At 33.3% G+C, this 16,240-nt stretch overlaps 1 protein-coding gene across 1 annotated transcript; it reads left to right on the forward strand.

Moving 5' to 3' along the window:
• Nucleotides 1–13,387: 13,387 nt before the first annotated feature.
• LOC149267053 (protein NUCLEAR FUSION DEFECTIVE 4-like) lies at nucleotides 13,388–15,698 on the forward strand. Its single transcript, XM_089431364.1, has one exon. The coding sequence runs from the start codon at nucleotides 13,436–13,438 to the stop codon at nucleotides 15,197–15,199; it is 1,764 nt and encodes a 587-aa protein (XP_089287490.1). The 5' UTR covers nucleotides 13,388–13,435; the 3' UTR covers nucleotides 15,200–15,698.
• Nucleotides 15,699–16,240: the final 542 nt, after the last annotated feature.

Consider the following 16,240-nt stretch of genomic DNA (forward strand, 5'->3'; position numbering starts at 1 on the left):
ATAATCGACCCCTTCCTTCTGTGCAAAACCTTTTGCCACAAGCCTAGCTTTGTGCTTGTCAAGTGAGCCATCAGCTTTGTACTTGTTCTTGTAGACCCACTTGCAGCCAATTGGTTTGGTTTCAAATGGAGGATCAACCAGCTTCCAAGTGCCATTCTTTATGAGGGCATCATACTCCTTTTGCATCGCTTCTTTCCATTCATCATGAGAAGCAGCTTCTTTGAAGGAAGTTGGTTCAAAATCTGTAGACAAGTTCAATTCACAATCATAAGTAACATCCATATCAACAAGTGAATTAGAGTCATCTACATCACCTCCATTTTGTCGGTTTGAATTTCTGGTTCCTGTTTTTCCAATTTCATCAGGATGAACACTTTCAAGTGTCTTTGTCAGCCACTTTGGGGGACCTTTCTGAGATGGTCCAGGCTGCTCTGTTGATTGAGTTGGGACTGAATCGAGATTGAGTCTCCCAATTCTATCAATTACATCACTTAAAGCATCATCCGTTGTTGGAGTTTCATGCAGAGGATATTGTTCTTCAGAAGAATATTCCACATGTTGTTCTAGTATAGGAATCCCGCCTTCAAGATGTGGAATCTGATTATCAAACTCTTGAAATGATTTCGTTTTTGTGAATCTATCCAAGCGATCAAGTTGCCGCTCAACAACATTTTCAGATTTGGATGATTCAAGAAAAATTACATCTTTAGATACAACAAAATTTTTATTTACTTCATCATAGAGATGGTATGCTTTGGAGGTGTTTGAATACCCCAGGAAGATACACTTATGACTTCTAGCACCAAGTTTGTTTCTATGTACCTTTGGTATCAAAGCATAATAGGTGGAACCAAAGATCCTGAGATGTTTTACCAAAGGAACATGTCCATACCACAATTCATAAGGAGTCTTGTTTCTTATAGCATTAGATGGACATCTATTCTTTATATATGCAGCACATAGAACAACATCAACCCAAAACATTATATTTACATTTTTGAAGAAAAGCATGGATCGTACCATATTCAAGATTGTTCTATTCATTCTTTCAGCTACACCATTCTGTTGGGGATTATAAGGCACAGTTGTTTGATGTTTGATCCCATGTTGGCGAAGATAGTTTTCAAATTCATTTGATGTATATTCTTTTCCATTATCAGTGCGAATAGACCCAATATGAGATTGTGCATCATTTTCAATCCATTTATGAAAATTCTTGAATGTTTGAAAGGCATCAGATTTGTTCTTCAATAAATAAACCCAACACATTCTGGTGTAATCATCAATAAATGTCATGATATATTTATTTTCATTTGCAGAAGGAACAGGCATTGGACCACATAAATCTGAATGAATGAGTTCAAGCTTCCTATGTGCTCTTGAATGTGAATCATGAAAAGACTGTTTGCTATGCTTTCCTAGAATGCAAGCATCACATTGCTTATGTTTCCTAGGAATTGTAGGCAAACCAACAACACCATTTTTCTTCAATAAGCGGAGACTGTCATAGTTTAAATGTCCAAATCTAGCATGCCATAATAAACTTGATGGAAGTGTACTTTCTTCATGATGAGAAATATATGAGAAATGTTGTGCATGAGCAGAGGTTGTAGTTTGAGAAGCCTTTCTTCTTCTATTCCCCTCATGACAAGTGAGTGGTCAAATGCTTTTCTTACCTCAAGCTTGCCATCAAACATATGAATGGAGTGACCTTGCTGGCGGATGTGGACCAAGGACAACAAGTTTCTTTTGAGCTGTGGGAGATATAGAACATGATCCAGAAGAAAGTCTGGAAGACCAGGCAGTTTAAGCCTGATTGTGCCAAGCCCTGATGGCTTGATTTTTGACTGATCTGCAAAGTATACTGCTCCATCAACATTGTCAGTGAAATCTTCAAAAAAATCTTTTCTATGAGTCATATGACAGGTTGCTCCTGAATCAAGCAATCAATCATTTTTCGAAGAAGCAAGTGAATCATTAAACAAATCTTCATTTACTCCAATGTTACATTGTGCCTCAATATAGTGAGCGGATTCAGGTGCTTTACCTTTGTCTATATCATCAGTTTTACCTTTCTGCTGGTTTCTTTTCTGCTCAATTTTGTCCCATGGTAGCTTGCATGTAGAAGCATCATGTGATCCATTTCGTTTGTAGCGAATGCAATGCAGATCTGCCTTTTCTCCTTGAGAATGTTTGCCCACCTCCCTCTGAAGTATCTTCCTCTTCCTCTTCATCCACCTCTTCCTCTTGTAGAATCTTGAGCAAGATGCTTTTCTTTATGAGCAAGGCACACAGTCTCTTCAGAAGATTCAGGGGCTATCTTCTTTCCAAAGGCTTTCTCTCTTTCAGCAAACTTTTTCACAAGAGAGTCAAAGGTTATATCTTTAAGATTTCCATTTGCTTGTAAAGACTCGAGATAATTGGAGTAGGTAGGATAGAGTGCCTTGAGAAAAGCAATAAGAGGGATATCGAGCTCAACCTTAGTGGATTTGATATCATGCATTGTAGACTTTACTTCAGATGCAAGAGCAAGAGGATCATTATTTTTCAGTTCAAGAGTGAAGAGTTTAATCATGAGCTGAACAACTTCAAGTGCAGAATGTGAGTCATAGAGTTCTTTCAGCTTTTGTAAAGCTTCAAAGGCAGTTGAATATGATGAAATATGGCGACTCACCTCTTCATTTACAGATGCTGTGATTAATGCATAGGCATTGTTGTTCTTGTTTTCCCAAATGACGAGCTCTTTGTCTGATGTAGGTTGTACTGGGTCATTGTCTCCTTCTCCGACACACACTCATTTCCACAACTCATTGAAGATGAGGGTGTTTTTTATCATCGGGGACCATTCAGGATAGTTCTCCTTGCCAGTGAGAACTATTCCTACCATAGAGATGATTGAATGCATTCTGTAAAAAAAAATACTTCTGCTGATAGAAAAAGAAATACTTCTGCTGATATACAGTGAAATTGTACTCAAAAGGACATTCTCAAAAGATTTCAAATGTCTTTCTTACGCTACAACTTTATGCACTTTATTTTCTTCAAATCCCTCCAATGTTTGATAAAATCATCAACATTTCATTGAAATATTATGTACATATCACTTCAATGTTTTAAAATGTAATATATTTATATATTACATATCACTTCCACGCTTTAAATGTAATATATGCCCATTACATTTCACTTCAACGTTTTAATGTAATATACGCCCATTACATTTCACTTCAACGCCCATTACAAAATACTACATATTACTTCAACGCTTTAAATATATTTCACTTCAACGTTTTAATGTAATATACGCCCATTACAAAATACTACATATTACTTCAACGCTTTAAATGTATTTCACTTCAACGTTTTAATGTAATATATGCCCATTATAAAATATTACATATTACCATACAATGAAGCACGCAGGCATGGTGATTTTTCACGGGTGAGGAGCAGCGGTGCGTGGTCTCTTAGGATTGTGCAGTGGCAGTGCTTCTTCTGTCTGGAGCTCGGCCTCTTTGGATGCGCCTTATCTCGTTTAGCCACACAACAATGGCATTCAAACACAAGTCTCCAAGCAGAAGGATTATGGAAAGGGAACAACGATAGTAGCAGGAATCGAAAAATACAACGGTTCTTTACACAGGTAAAAACAGAAGTTCGTTAAACGAGGGGACTCTCGAAATATTTATTAACATCTAAGGCGACCCCAGAAAGATTATGCAATTGCAGCGTTTCTAAAGTCAGCGTTTCAAAACAATGTGACATCGTTTCAAAACAACCATAGTACAAGCGATGGTTAAAACACAAGACCTCTGCACAGTTTTGAACAGTCAAGGAGACACAACACATGGAGTTGCAGCAGGGTCGAGGTGGACATAGCAGCGTATGAGCGTATGGGAGCCAAACTCAGTAGAGTAACGTAGCAGCAGTCAATGGAGTAGATAGGCTTGACAGAAAATGTCAGGCAACTGACACCAACGAATATATGGGCAGCGTACTGTATGGAGTAGGGCGCAGGTAATGGAATATGGAGCAGAGCGCAGGTACTTAGTCAGACAAGGGAGTTACAAGGCACAAGAGCTAAAAAAGGAGCTGGCTCTGATAGCATGTCAAGCTAGGAGTAACTCCAGTTTGGCAGAAAAAACTGATTCGTCTGATTATTCCATAGGTAGGTTGTTGTTATATACAAAGGATGTGACTACTCAGTTCATCTCCTGATGACTGTTCACATTCCTAATTTAACTATTCACACAAATTCACCCAATCGCAGAGGATTAGATGTCAACAATGGGTTATACTTGTAAATGTAATTGATTTTTTACTGTTGCATGTAGTATTTTTTTTTTTTTTTTTAAATGTTTTAAGACTTCCTAATTTTTGAAAAAAGCTTGAGGATTATATATTTATTTTAAGAATTTTATTTTGAAAAGTGATTAATATGACTAAACTTATCTTTTTGCTAGTTTTCTTAAATTTTCTATAAAGTGTGTGATTGATTAGAAGGTGTTAATTTATGTAAGGCTTAAGCATTTTACTATCATTTTAAGTCTAAAAAAACCTATTTGCTTTGCTTAGTAATTTAAGATTAAGGAATATGATAATGTGCATTGGCATTACAAACAAGGTTGTGTGGTTTTCCATAGACCTAAAATAGTTAAGCATTTTATGCAGAACTGCATACTTTTTTAAGTTTTTGAAGTATATAATGTTGTTGAATAAAATAATTTTATTGTGAAATAGAAATTCTGAGTTAAGCAAAAAAAACCAATCATCAAACTATTTTCCATAAAATCTTAGTTTCTATATAACCACAAATGTAAATCAATTGTTAATACATTATTATTATTGTTCTAAAACATTTATATTAATGTAACTCTCTTCTTAAATTTAACTTTTACTACATTTAAAAAATAAAAATAAAACTCAAATTATTCCCTAATCTATGTCTATATTAATATATATCATAAACATGAAATAAAGATATCCCGTGTTCTCGCTTTATCGCTGAACATCCACGGGATGACTCACATTATTGTTCTACAAAGCCGGAGGAATTGGCTGGAAAGTTATTGAAATTTCGATCATATTTAGAGAAAATCGGGCAAGGATTTTTGTAAATCCAAGTTATAGTTGTTAAACTTCAAAATTTTAAGTGTTCTAGACGTTTTTGATGGTGCTGAATCCATTTCCACCATCAAAAACACGATTCAAACATTGTCTCTACAAGATTTTTTGAAAATTTTTTACCCAGATTTCAACCACATTTGACTGTCCAAAAAATTCCTCCACCTCAGTGGACAACTCCCAATGCTTTACCTTATTCTTGTTTCTTGCGAGTCGCGATCCCCGATGAGTCCTGAATCTTTCTTGTTTCTTGCGAGTCGCGATCCCCGATGAGTCCTGAATCTTCATACTCGCTCTTAGCCCCTCCTTTCCGTCACTGGAGTAAGTTTGTCGGTCACGGATTCCTTCTCATTTTTGCAAGTCAAATTTGTCTCTCCGTCTTTGCTCGTTACTTTATCAACGCGTCTCTCTATGTGTCTTTAGTTATTTCTCTATTTGTAGAAATTTTCATTTTTATCAGATAAGTCAAAAACGCGTGAAATTTGTCTCTCCGTCTTTGTTCGTTACTTTATCAACGCGTCTCTATGGGTCTTTGTTTATGCTACGTTTCTCTATTGGTAGAAAATTTCATCTATAATTTTGGATGGATTGGGATTTTTATTATTCGAAAATGTTATTCGAATATATAAAGGTATCTAGACGTTGAAATTTTGTTAGATATTCAATTTTATATTCTCTATATTCAAGATTCAAATAAAGAGATCGTGACGTTGAAAAATAAATAAATATTTATATAGATAGATTCAAATAAAGAGATCGTGACGTTGAAAAATAAATAAATATTTATATATATAGATAATATATCTATATATATATAAAGAGATTGTGAGGTTGAAATATATTTAATTTTATATTTTATATTATTTAAATTTAAAATTTTAAGTTTAAAGTTTTACAGCTTCAAATTTTATGCTATTTCTGATCAGAATGAAAAATTAAATATGATAAAAATATAATCCTACCGTATTAAAAAATAAAAATATATATTATAATTAAGATAAAATTATAAAAATTATATTTATAAAAATCAAAATATTTACTAATTTAACTATAACGATATTTATTATACAATACTTTTACATAAAAATTCATATATTACTTACATAAAAAATGCATATGATTTTTTTTTTAAATAATTTTCTTTCTCCTTTAAAAAAAAAAACATTTCTATAGTTCCAAGGGTTAGCTCAGTTGGTCAAAATCAATGCCTCGCCGTTTGGGAGGTCACATTGTCCATTCTGCCCGAAGCCCTTGGGGTTAGGCCTTCCCTTGCTAGTGGGCCCCGGGGCTAGGGGCCCTTGGGGTTAGGCCTTCCCTTGCTAGTGGGCCCCGGGGCTAGGGGCTAGATTCCCTTCGGGGTCTATCAGCTCAGATTTTAGCGACCACCTGTTAACCAAAGGTGTCCCTAAACCACAAAAAAAAAAAAAAACATTTCTATTAATCAATAAAAAGATACATAGTTCGAACACAAAGCATAAACACATCCATAAACCTATTTTCCAACTCCAACCATAATGATCTTTAAAAACTTGCCATATAAAAAACATAATAAAAAAAATTATACTAAGCATATATAGATCAACCACTACATTGGTCTCTATTTACCTTAATCACAAATTTTATTGTTTTTTACAATTAAAATTGATCTTTTATTCACTAAAATCATAAATTTTTTACCTAACCACTACAATCCATCATAAATTATTCCTACACTAATAGAGTTTAGGCTTCTGTGATCCATATTATGTTAGAGAAAGATTTCGGCGAAAATCACATGGAAAATCATTTGTCGACGCGTTTCGAACCAACTAGTGTGGTTCATCGTCAGGACAAGTTGAAGAACAGATCTAGCGAAGCATGTTAAATAGACCGAGTAGAGCCTCCAACGGCTAGTTTGACCAGCCGCTAATATGACCAAGGGACCAGGATCAAAATACAGTAAGAAAATGTTAAATAGACCGAGTAGAGCCTCCAACGGCTAGTTTGACCAGCCGCTAATATGACCAAGGGACCAGGATCAAAATACAGTAAGAAAATTAGTTGCAACAGACTACTAAATTAAGGGAGAATGAAAATATAAAAAACTCATAAAATAAATCCACAACCAAATCGAATAAAACAAATGAGATAAATAAGAGTTAAAACGCGCATGGATCAATGGAATAAAACACATACCAATAGTAAAAATAAAAATAAAACAAATAAATAAATTAATTAATTAATAAATTAAAACTTAGTAATGCAAAATAATACTAAAGCTCTAAGAATAATGAAATCAAATAATAAATAAAGGGGGAATAATGACCAAAGGTAAAGAATAAATACCTAAATGAAAATAAATAATAAGAATAGAAATAAAATAATTAAAGTAATAATAATATTAATAATAATAATAATTAATTAATTAATTCAAACTAAAAATTAATAATAAATTAATAAGTGAATAAAAATATAATAAAAATAAAACGAAAAATAATAAAAATAAAACTAAATTGAATAACCAAATGAGGATAAAACAAAACTGAAAGACAAAATAAAAATAATGGTATAAATAAATAAATAAATAAAGATAATAATAAAAATAAATTAAAATAACTAAATTAATAATAATAATAATAATAATAATAATAATAATACAAACAAATAAAGTAATCAAGTAATAAATAAAGGGGGAATAAAACCTAACGAATGACCAAAGGTAAATGAAAATAAATAATAAAAATAAATTAATTAATAAAAAGTAATAATAATAATAAATTAATTAATTAAAACTAAAAATTAATAAGTGAATTAAAATAAAATAATACGAAAAATAAAAATAAAAAGAATAAAATTAAATTGAATAACCAAATGAGGATAAAACAAAACTGAAAGAAAAATAAAAATAATAGTATAAATAAATAAATAAATAAAATAAAAATAATAATAAAAACAAATTAAAATAACTAAATTAATAAAAATTACTAATAATAATAATAATATTAATAATAATAACAAATAAAGTAAGAAAATAAAAGGGAAAAATAGGTGAATGGAATAATGTATACAGTTAAATATAATAAAAATAGCGAGTTAAATAGTAAAATAGAAAAACAATATAAGTAGAAAAAAGCTATACTGAGGTCCATAAATAAAATAGGAGAGGCGAAATAATGACGATAACATAAAAAGGAGAACAATATAAAAACCAATGAGGACGGAAACCACTAGGAGGAGAGGGCAGGGACCCAACACCTGCTGACTTTCCAACCATCAACCGCCTAACGGATCCTGACACAGCTAGGTTGGTTGAGATCTGTCTCACTTCAACCTTTTTCAGTTTTGAAGGGGAGTTCTTTGAGCAAACATGTGGGGTTGCTATGGGATCCCCCCTTTCCCCTGTTGTGGCTAATCTGTTTATGGAAGATTTTGAGTCCAAAGCTTTGAACTCTTCCCGACTCCTTCCTAAGCTATGGAAGAGGTTTGTGGATGACACCAATGTCATTTGGTCTCATGGCCAGGATGAGCTTGATCTCTTCTTTGATCATCTTAACAAGCAGTCCTCAGCCATTAAGTTCACTAAGGAACAGGAAGTTGATGGATGCCTTCCTTTCCTTGATATTCTTATTTCTAGGAATGAGGATGGCTCCCTGGCCCATCAAGTTTTTCGAAAGAAAACTCATACGGAGCAGTATCTTCATGCCAGTTCCCACCATTTCCCAGCTCAGAAGATGGGGGTTCTTAGTACCCTTGCTACTCGGGCCCTGAGGATCTCGGACAAGAAGAGCTTTGAGAAAGAAAAATCCCATCTGCTGGATGTCTTTGTGGAGAATGGTTACAGTAGATACCTGGGTCATAGGGCTTTCCTTAAAGCTTCCAAGAATTCTCTGGTGAAAAGAGAGCCAAGAGATCGTGTTCCTGGTGTCCTTCTTCCTTATGTTCAAGGGACCAGGGATAGAATTAGTAGGATTCTCAGAAGACATAGTATCCCGGTATCCTTCAGGCCCCTGAACACCATCCGTTCGTCTCTTAGATCGGTGAAGGATCCCATCAACCCTAAGGATATGAAAGGTGTTTATTTGATCCCCTGTTCGTGCGGGACCCCCTATATTGGGGAGACTGGTCGTTCCATTAATCAGAGGATTAGTGAGCACGCTGCGGATCTGAGGCATAGGAGATTTAAGTCTTCCGCTTTGGCTGAGCATGCGGAGAAAACCAGTCATCATATTTGTATTGAAGAAGCGAGTGTTATTGCTAAGATTCCGCATTTCCATCATCGTAAATTCAGGGAAGCGCTAGAGATTGAAAAGAGACCTAGTAATCTCAATAGGGATGATGGTTGGAAAGTCAGCAGGTGTTGGGTCCCTGCCCTCTCCTCCTAGTGGTTTCCGTCCTCGTTGGTTTTTATATTGTTCTCCTTTTTATGTTATCGTCATTATTTCGCCTCTCCTATTTTATTTATGGACCTCAGTATAGCTTTTTTCTACTTATATTGCTTTTCTATTTTACTATTTAACTCGCTATTTTTATTATATTTAACTGTATACATTATTCCATTCACCTATTTTTCCCTTTTATTTTCTTACTTTATTTGTTATTATTATTAATATTATTATTATTATTAGTAATTTTTATTAATTTAGTTATTTTAATTTGTTTTTATTATTATTTTTATTTTATTTATTTATTTATTTATTTATTTATTTATACTATTATTTTTATTTTTCTTTCAGTTTTGTTTTATCCTCATTTGGTTATTCAATTTAATTTTATTCTTTTTATTTTTATTTTTCGTATTATTTTATTTTAATTCACTTATTAATTTTTAGTTTTAATTAATTAATTTATTATTATTATTACTTTTTATTAATTAATTTATTTTTATTATTTATTTTCATTTACCTTTGGTCCTTCGTTAGGTTTTATTCCCCCTTATTTATTACTTGATTACTTTATTTGTTTGTATTATTATTATTATTAATTTAGTTATTTTAATTTATTTTTATTATTATCTTTATTTATTTATTTATTTATACCATTATTTTTATTTTGTCTTTCAGTTTTGTTTTATCCTCATTTGGTTATTCAATTTAGTTTTATTTTTATTATTTTTCGTTTTATTTTTATTATATTTTTATTCACTTATTAATTTATTATTAATTTTTAGTTTGAATTAATTAATTAATTATTATTATTATTAATATTATTATTACTTTAATTATTTTATTTCTATTCTTATTATTTATTTTCATTTAGGTATTTATTCTTTACCTTTGGTCATTATTCCCCCTTTATTTATTATTTGATTTCATTATTCTTAGAGCTTTAGTATTATTTTGCATTACTAAGTTTTAATTTATTAATTAATTTATTTATTTATTTGTTTTATTTTTATTTTTACTATTGGTATGTGTTTTATTCCATTGATCCATGCGCGTTTTAACTCTTATTTATCTCATTTGTTTTATTCGATTTGGTTGTGGATTTATTTTATGAGTTTTTTATATTTTCATTCTCCCTTAATTTAGTAGTCTGTTGCAACTAATTTTCTTACTGTATTTTGATCCTGGTCCCTTGGTCATATTAGCGGCTGGTCAAACTAGCCGTTGGAGGCTCTACTCGGTCTATTTAACATGCTTCGCTAGATCTGTTCTTCAACTTGTCCTGACGATGAACCACACTAGTTGGTTCGAAACGCGTCGACAAATGATTTTCCATGTGATTTTCGCCGAAATATTCCTACACTATATAGAAATTTTTTAAATCAATAAATATAAAATAAATAACCACAACAATCAATCATGAATTATCCTACTCCTTATAAATCTATATTTTATATGAACTAAAATTCTTTAAAACAAAATTTTATACCATATTTAATTTTATATATATATATATATATATAAATTTAAATTTTTTAAAAATTTACAAATTAAATTAAATAAAAATAAATTTAATATTATTAAAAAAAAAAATTCAACTCATCTTAATATAAAACTAAAATCAAAATTTAATTGATTAAATTTTGATTTTAATATTAAAAATTGATAGGGCAATCTCCTCGAGTAGAATATAGAATATAAAGTGCACTAACATGCTTATCCTGTAACTCGTTGAAAATTCCGTGCATTTCAATTCGTGTTGCGATATTATTTTTCAAATAAAGGTGGACGCATCGGGAGCAATATTGCATGGACAATTTACAAAAATAGCTTAATTTAAAATTCCATGCATTTCAATTCGTGTTGCGATATTATTTTTCGAATAAAGGTGGACGCATCGGGAGCAATATTGCATGGACAATTTACAAAAATAACTTAATTTAAAATTCCATGCATTTCAATTCGTGTTGCGATATTATTTTTCAAATAAAGGTAGACGCATCGGCAGATTTACAAAAATAACTTAATTTATATGGTTGTTTATATATAAAGCTAAATTGTGCTGGGTTTGGAGTATGTCCTAAAACTGCTTTTTACCAAATATAAAACTAAATTGTGCCGGGCCTGGAGTATGCCCTAAAACTGCTTCTGCTTGGCTAAGAGCTAGTCTTCCCCGGACGTAAGGAAACAGGTTAATGGCTCAAGACTCGGAGGCATCTAGCAGGAGTGAAACCCTGCTCCGTTAGGGACCACCAGCGGGTTATTCCAGGTGGGTGGTTTTCCTTGATAACAGTAATGCGTCAACCGACATTTGCAGATCGCAGAGAGATGACTATCCTCACTGTTGATTTAACCACTAAATTTAATAAGTTTTTCCACCTTTTGAAAAAAAAATAAAACTAAATTGTGCATATTAAACATATTTAATGTCGATTTAATCAAACATAATAAATGTGCCAATGAAACACTCAATGTCGGTTCAATCAAACATAATAAATGTGCCAATGAAGCACTTAATGTCGGTTCAATCAAACCTAATAAATGTGGCAATGAAAATGAAGTGGAAAACATGGAGAAAACTTGCAGAAACAACAAATAAAAGACAATCCCGAAGATAAAACAAAATCTAATTAATCTAATTTGGATTCAAGTTATTGTATTAAAATATTGAACGTAAAACATAAAATAGTACTAAAAGCATCAGCAAAATTAAATCAGTGGGGAGTTTTGACAAGGGTTCAACTTCACTGTATTAAAATAATACTCAAAGCAACAGTGAAAATAAATCATAAAATAATATTAAAAGCATCAGCAAAATCGAAGCAGTGAGCAGGTTTGATCTGCAAATATTATGTAGCAATCAAATTATTGTCCTTCATTTTATTTATGGGATATCATGCTATTTTTTAAATTTATAATATGCAAAAATAATAAACTAATCAACTTGTGTAATGATACTTATTTTTTTTAAGTTTCCATAAACAGAAAACAAATTTTGGTGGGGCGGTGGGAACTTGGTTAATTGTTTACAGTATGATATTTTTCTTTTGGATTGCGTAATAAACAGAAAACGAGTTTTTTTTGGTGGGGAGAGGGGGAATGCTGGGTTAATTGTTTACAGTAAGATGATGACATTTTTTAAGGGGTTGTCCACGTACATTATACTTTATAGGAGGGTAGAAATAGATTTAGTATCATTAAGAATTTTCATTTAAAATTTTTCAAATTTTAAAAAAAATTATTTGATTTTATCATAATTTTATTGGAATTTCCATTAATTTTAATTTAATTTATATATTTTTTATAATATAATATTTATCTTTCTACTTTGTTTTATTATAATCTTATCTTAATTTCCATTATTTTCCGAAATAATTTATCAACTCTTTAGACTTGATTTTTTGGCCCATCTTATGGGCGGTGATCGGTGATGAATAGTGATTGACAACTGAAACAGTAAGGAAACTAGTTTTGGATGCCTGAGGGAGAAATATCTTTTTCTTGTAAAATCCAGCTGTCATTTTCCCAGCAAAACAATTACATGATGCAACTTGAACATTTCCTTGATAGACTCAGATAGTTTGAGTGGACAGAAGTGATTCGCACACTGTCACCAATAATAATACGATCTGATCCACTATTGTAACAAGAGGTGCAGCACTACCACGTGTGTAGTTGTCCATCTCCCCTACCGCGAAACATGATAGAAAGGAATCTGCATTTGCTATTTCCAAATATCTGACCTCCTGGATTTCATGTCCCACCACTCACTGTAACACAAAATTTGGACAGCTGTCTTAGCTCTCACCGAGTTTTCTGCCTATAAATTCCTCACCGCAACTCGTCTTCTCCATCAATCCATCCCTTAACCATATGTTACTTCAGAATGTTATGAAAATCCAGTGAAAAGTGTCAGTTGTTGATTGAGAATTTTATTTATATATATAGATATGGAAGCTTTTAGTGGTCATGTTATTCAGGGCCTGAAAAGTAGATGGATGATGGTCGTAGCATGCTTCCTTATTCTCTCGTTTGCTGGATCGAATTATATTTTTGGTTTGTATTCCCAAACTATCAAGACAAATCTGGGATATGATCAGGAGGTGATCGATACATTGGCTTTTTTTAAGGATTTGGGTGCAAACGTAGGCATCATTGCTGGTCTCATCAATGAGTTCTGTCCACCATGGGTGGTTCTCACTATTGGTTCGGCGATGAACCTTACTGGATATCTCATGATTTGGCTCTCTGTCACTGGCAGAGTTGCAAAGCCTGCCGTGTGGCAGATGTACATGTATCAATGCATCGGAGGAAGCTCCATGGCATTCGTGAATACTGGAATAATTGTGACTTGTGTCAAGAATTTCCCTAGAGGCAGAGGGTTCGTCATTGGGCTGCTCAAGGGATTTGTAGGTCTAAGTGGTGCTATTATCACTCAAATCTATAGGGCTGTCAGTAAGGATGAACAACCCAGTTTTCTCATAATCCTGGCTGCTACTCTCCCCACTTCTGTAGTGCTCCTATTGATGCCTTTCATTAGGCCTATGGAGGCTCCAAAAGAGAAGAACGAGACTAAGAATTTTTATATTTTTCTTGTCATGGCCCTCATATTGGCTGGCTTGCTTATGGTTTTTATTTTGCTGGAAAACTTGTTGGTTCTTCCACAGATTGTGATTCAGCTGTTTGCTGCAATAACAATTCTGGTAATCTTCTCGCCATTGCTGATAGTCATACGATCAGAGCGTAAAAAATCAGACGATGTTGTTAAAGGGGATCAGTTCACTGATGCAATCTCAGATCGAGGGAAGTCTATGATTGAACTGGAAAGCTGCCGCAAGGATATCAATTCTGTCTCTGTCGACATACCAGTGCTTGCAATAGAATCCAAATCTGCTAGCAATGAAGTACCATGCGCTCACGATGAGAAGAAATTGAAAGGAAAATGGCCTCAAAGAGGTGAAGACCATACAATTCCTCAAGCATTAATGAGCTTAGACTTGTGGATACTTTTCTTGGCAACAACATGTGGATTGGGATCTACAATTACTGCAATTGACAACATGGGACAGATTGGAAAATCCTTGCGATACTCTTCTCTGAGTATAAGCACTTTTGTTTCACTTCTGAGCATCTGGAACTTTTTAGGCCGAGTTGGGGCAGGCTTCATCTCTGAAATACTTCTGCACAAGTATTCAATTCCTAGGCCCTTTTTGCTGAGCCTAGTCCTGTTAGTTGCATCCATAGGTCATCTCCTCATTGCTTCTGCACTCCCTGGATCCCTTTACATGGCCTCCATTCTCATCGGCATGTGCTTCGGTGCACAGTGGCCTCTCATGTTCTCTATCATCTCCGAACTATTTGGGCTTCGCCATTTTGCAATTTTGTATAATATTGGAGCAAGTGCCAGCCCTCTAGGGGCTTACTTATTCTCTGTTAGGGTAGCAGGATACTTCTACGATCAGCAAGCAAAACTTGAAGTGCCATCTAGTGATGTTCCAGCTGCATCAAATGAAATGTGTGTTGGGAAGTCATGCTTTGAGATAACGTTTTTCATAATGGCAGCAATTAGCGTCGTTGGTTCGGCCATCGCAGCTGTTCTAGTGTACAGGACCAGGCAATTCTACAAGCAAGATATTTATGGGAAATTCAATAAAGAGGCCGATGACTCGTCGTTGTCCAATAAAAAAGCCTCAAGTATTGGTCAAACAGGATGAAGCAAGAATTTAGCCGTCATAAATTGATTGATGTGTGACTTCCAAGTCGGCATTTATTATTATGCTCTACTGACAAGCGTGAGGGACCGAAGGCAATTTCTTTGAAAGATTAAATGCAAAAGAGTTTTATGTATTGGTGGTTGCCTATGTGTACATAAAACAAGCGTCCCTTTCATCTGTGCAATACGGAGCTGCAGAGCTGCTAGAACAGCTATGTTACATGATAAGGCAACAAATACTATATAGGGCATTAATTGAGCTGCCGTTGTATATGCCCACATTTATTCTTATTTTTACTGACAAGTGTGATGAGGGAGGAGCAAAGGCAAGACTGTAATTTCTTTGAATGATTAAATGCAAAAGAGTTTTATGTATTGGTTGATGTTGCCTATGTGTACATAAAACAAGCGTCCCTTTCAGTGCAATACGGCGCTGCAGAGCCAACCCAGTTTTCACGGTGCCAACAATTATATAGTTTAGAACGTTTGATTTACCAGTCAAAACTTGACCGCTTCTCGCATTTAAAAAAAACTCAATTTTATATAAGTGGAATGTTTGTTTGTACGTTCATATGGAGAAAGCGCAAGCGGTGACCGCATAAGTCAAAAAAGACGCACATGAACTATTGTTCTGCAAATATTTTATGCAAAGCAACAAATTATCATTCCTGTGAAACATGGCATGGTTCGTTTTTTAAATTTTAGTGTATGATTGATATTAAAGTGCTTAAGCATATGGCACCGATTAGCCTTTATAAATGGGAGTATGAGAAATCTAATTCCATGGAGCTTCACCAGGGAGTAATGGAGATTTGTCCAGTCGCAGAAAGCATCATGGTGGGTAGCTTTTGCGCTAAATTATCTAGCACAAGAGCAAATAAGTAAAATGTAAATGGGAAATATGGTAGTGATTTCCCTTTTTCTTATTTAATTATTTTTAATGTAAAAGTAGGAATCAATTATTTTTTTAAAAGTAGGAATGGACAGAATATTTCTAATTCATGTAATAGAGATTTGTGACTTATATGAAATGGTTACTATA

This window comes from Pinus tabuliformis, chromosome 6, assembly GCF_031772625.1.
Source record: "Pinus tabuliformis cultivar Carrire ecotype Pingquan chromosome 6, CPIR1, whole genome shotgun sequence".
NCBI classification, from domain to species: domain Eukaryota; kingdom Viridiplantae; phylum Streptophyta; class Pinopsida; order Pinales; family Pinaceae; genus Pinus; species Pinus tabuliformis.

Bases quoted from the DNA above. Each gene is read 5' to 3' on its own strand.
- LOC149267053 (XM_089431364.1), top strand. From the start codon at position 13,436: ATGGAAGCTTTTAGTGGTCATGTTATTCAGGGCCTGAAAAGTAGATGG.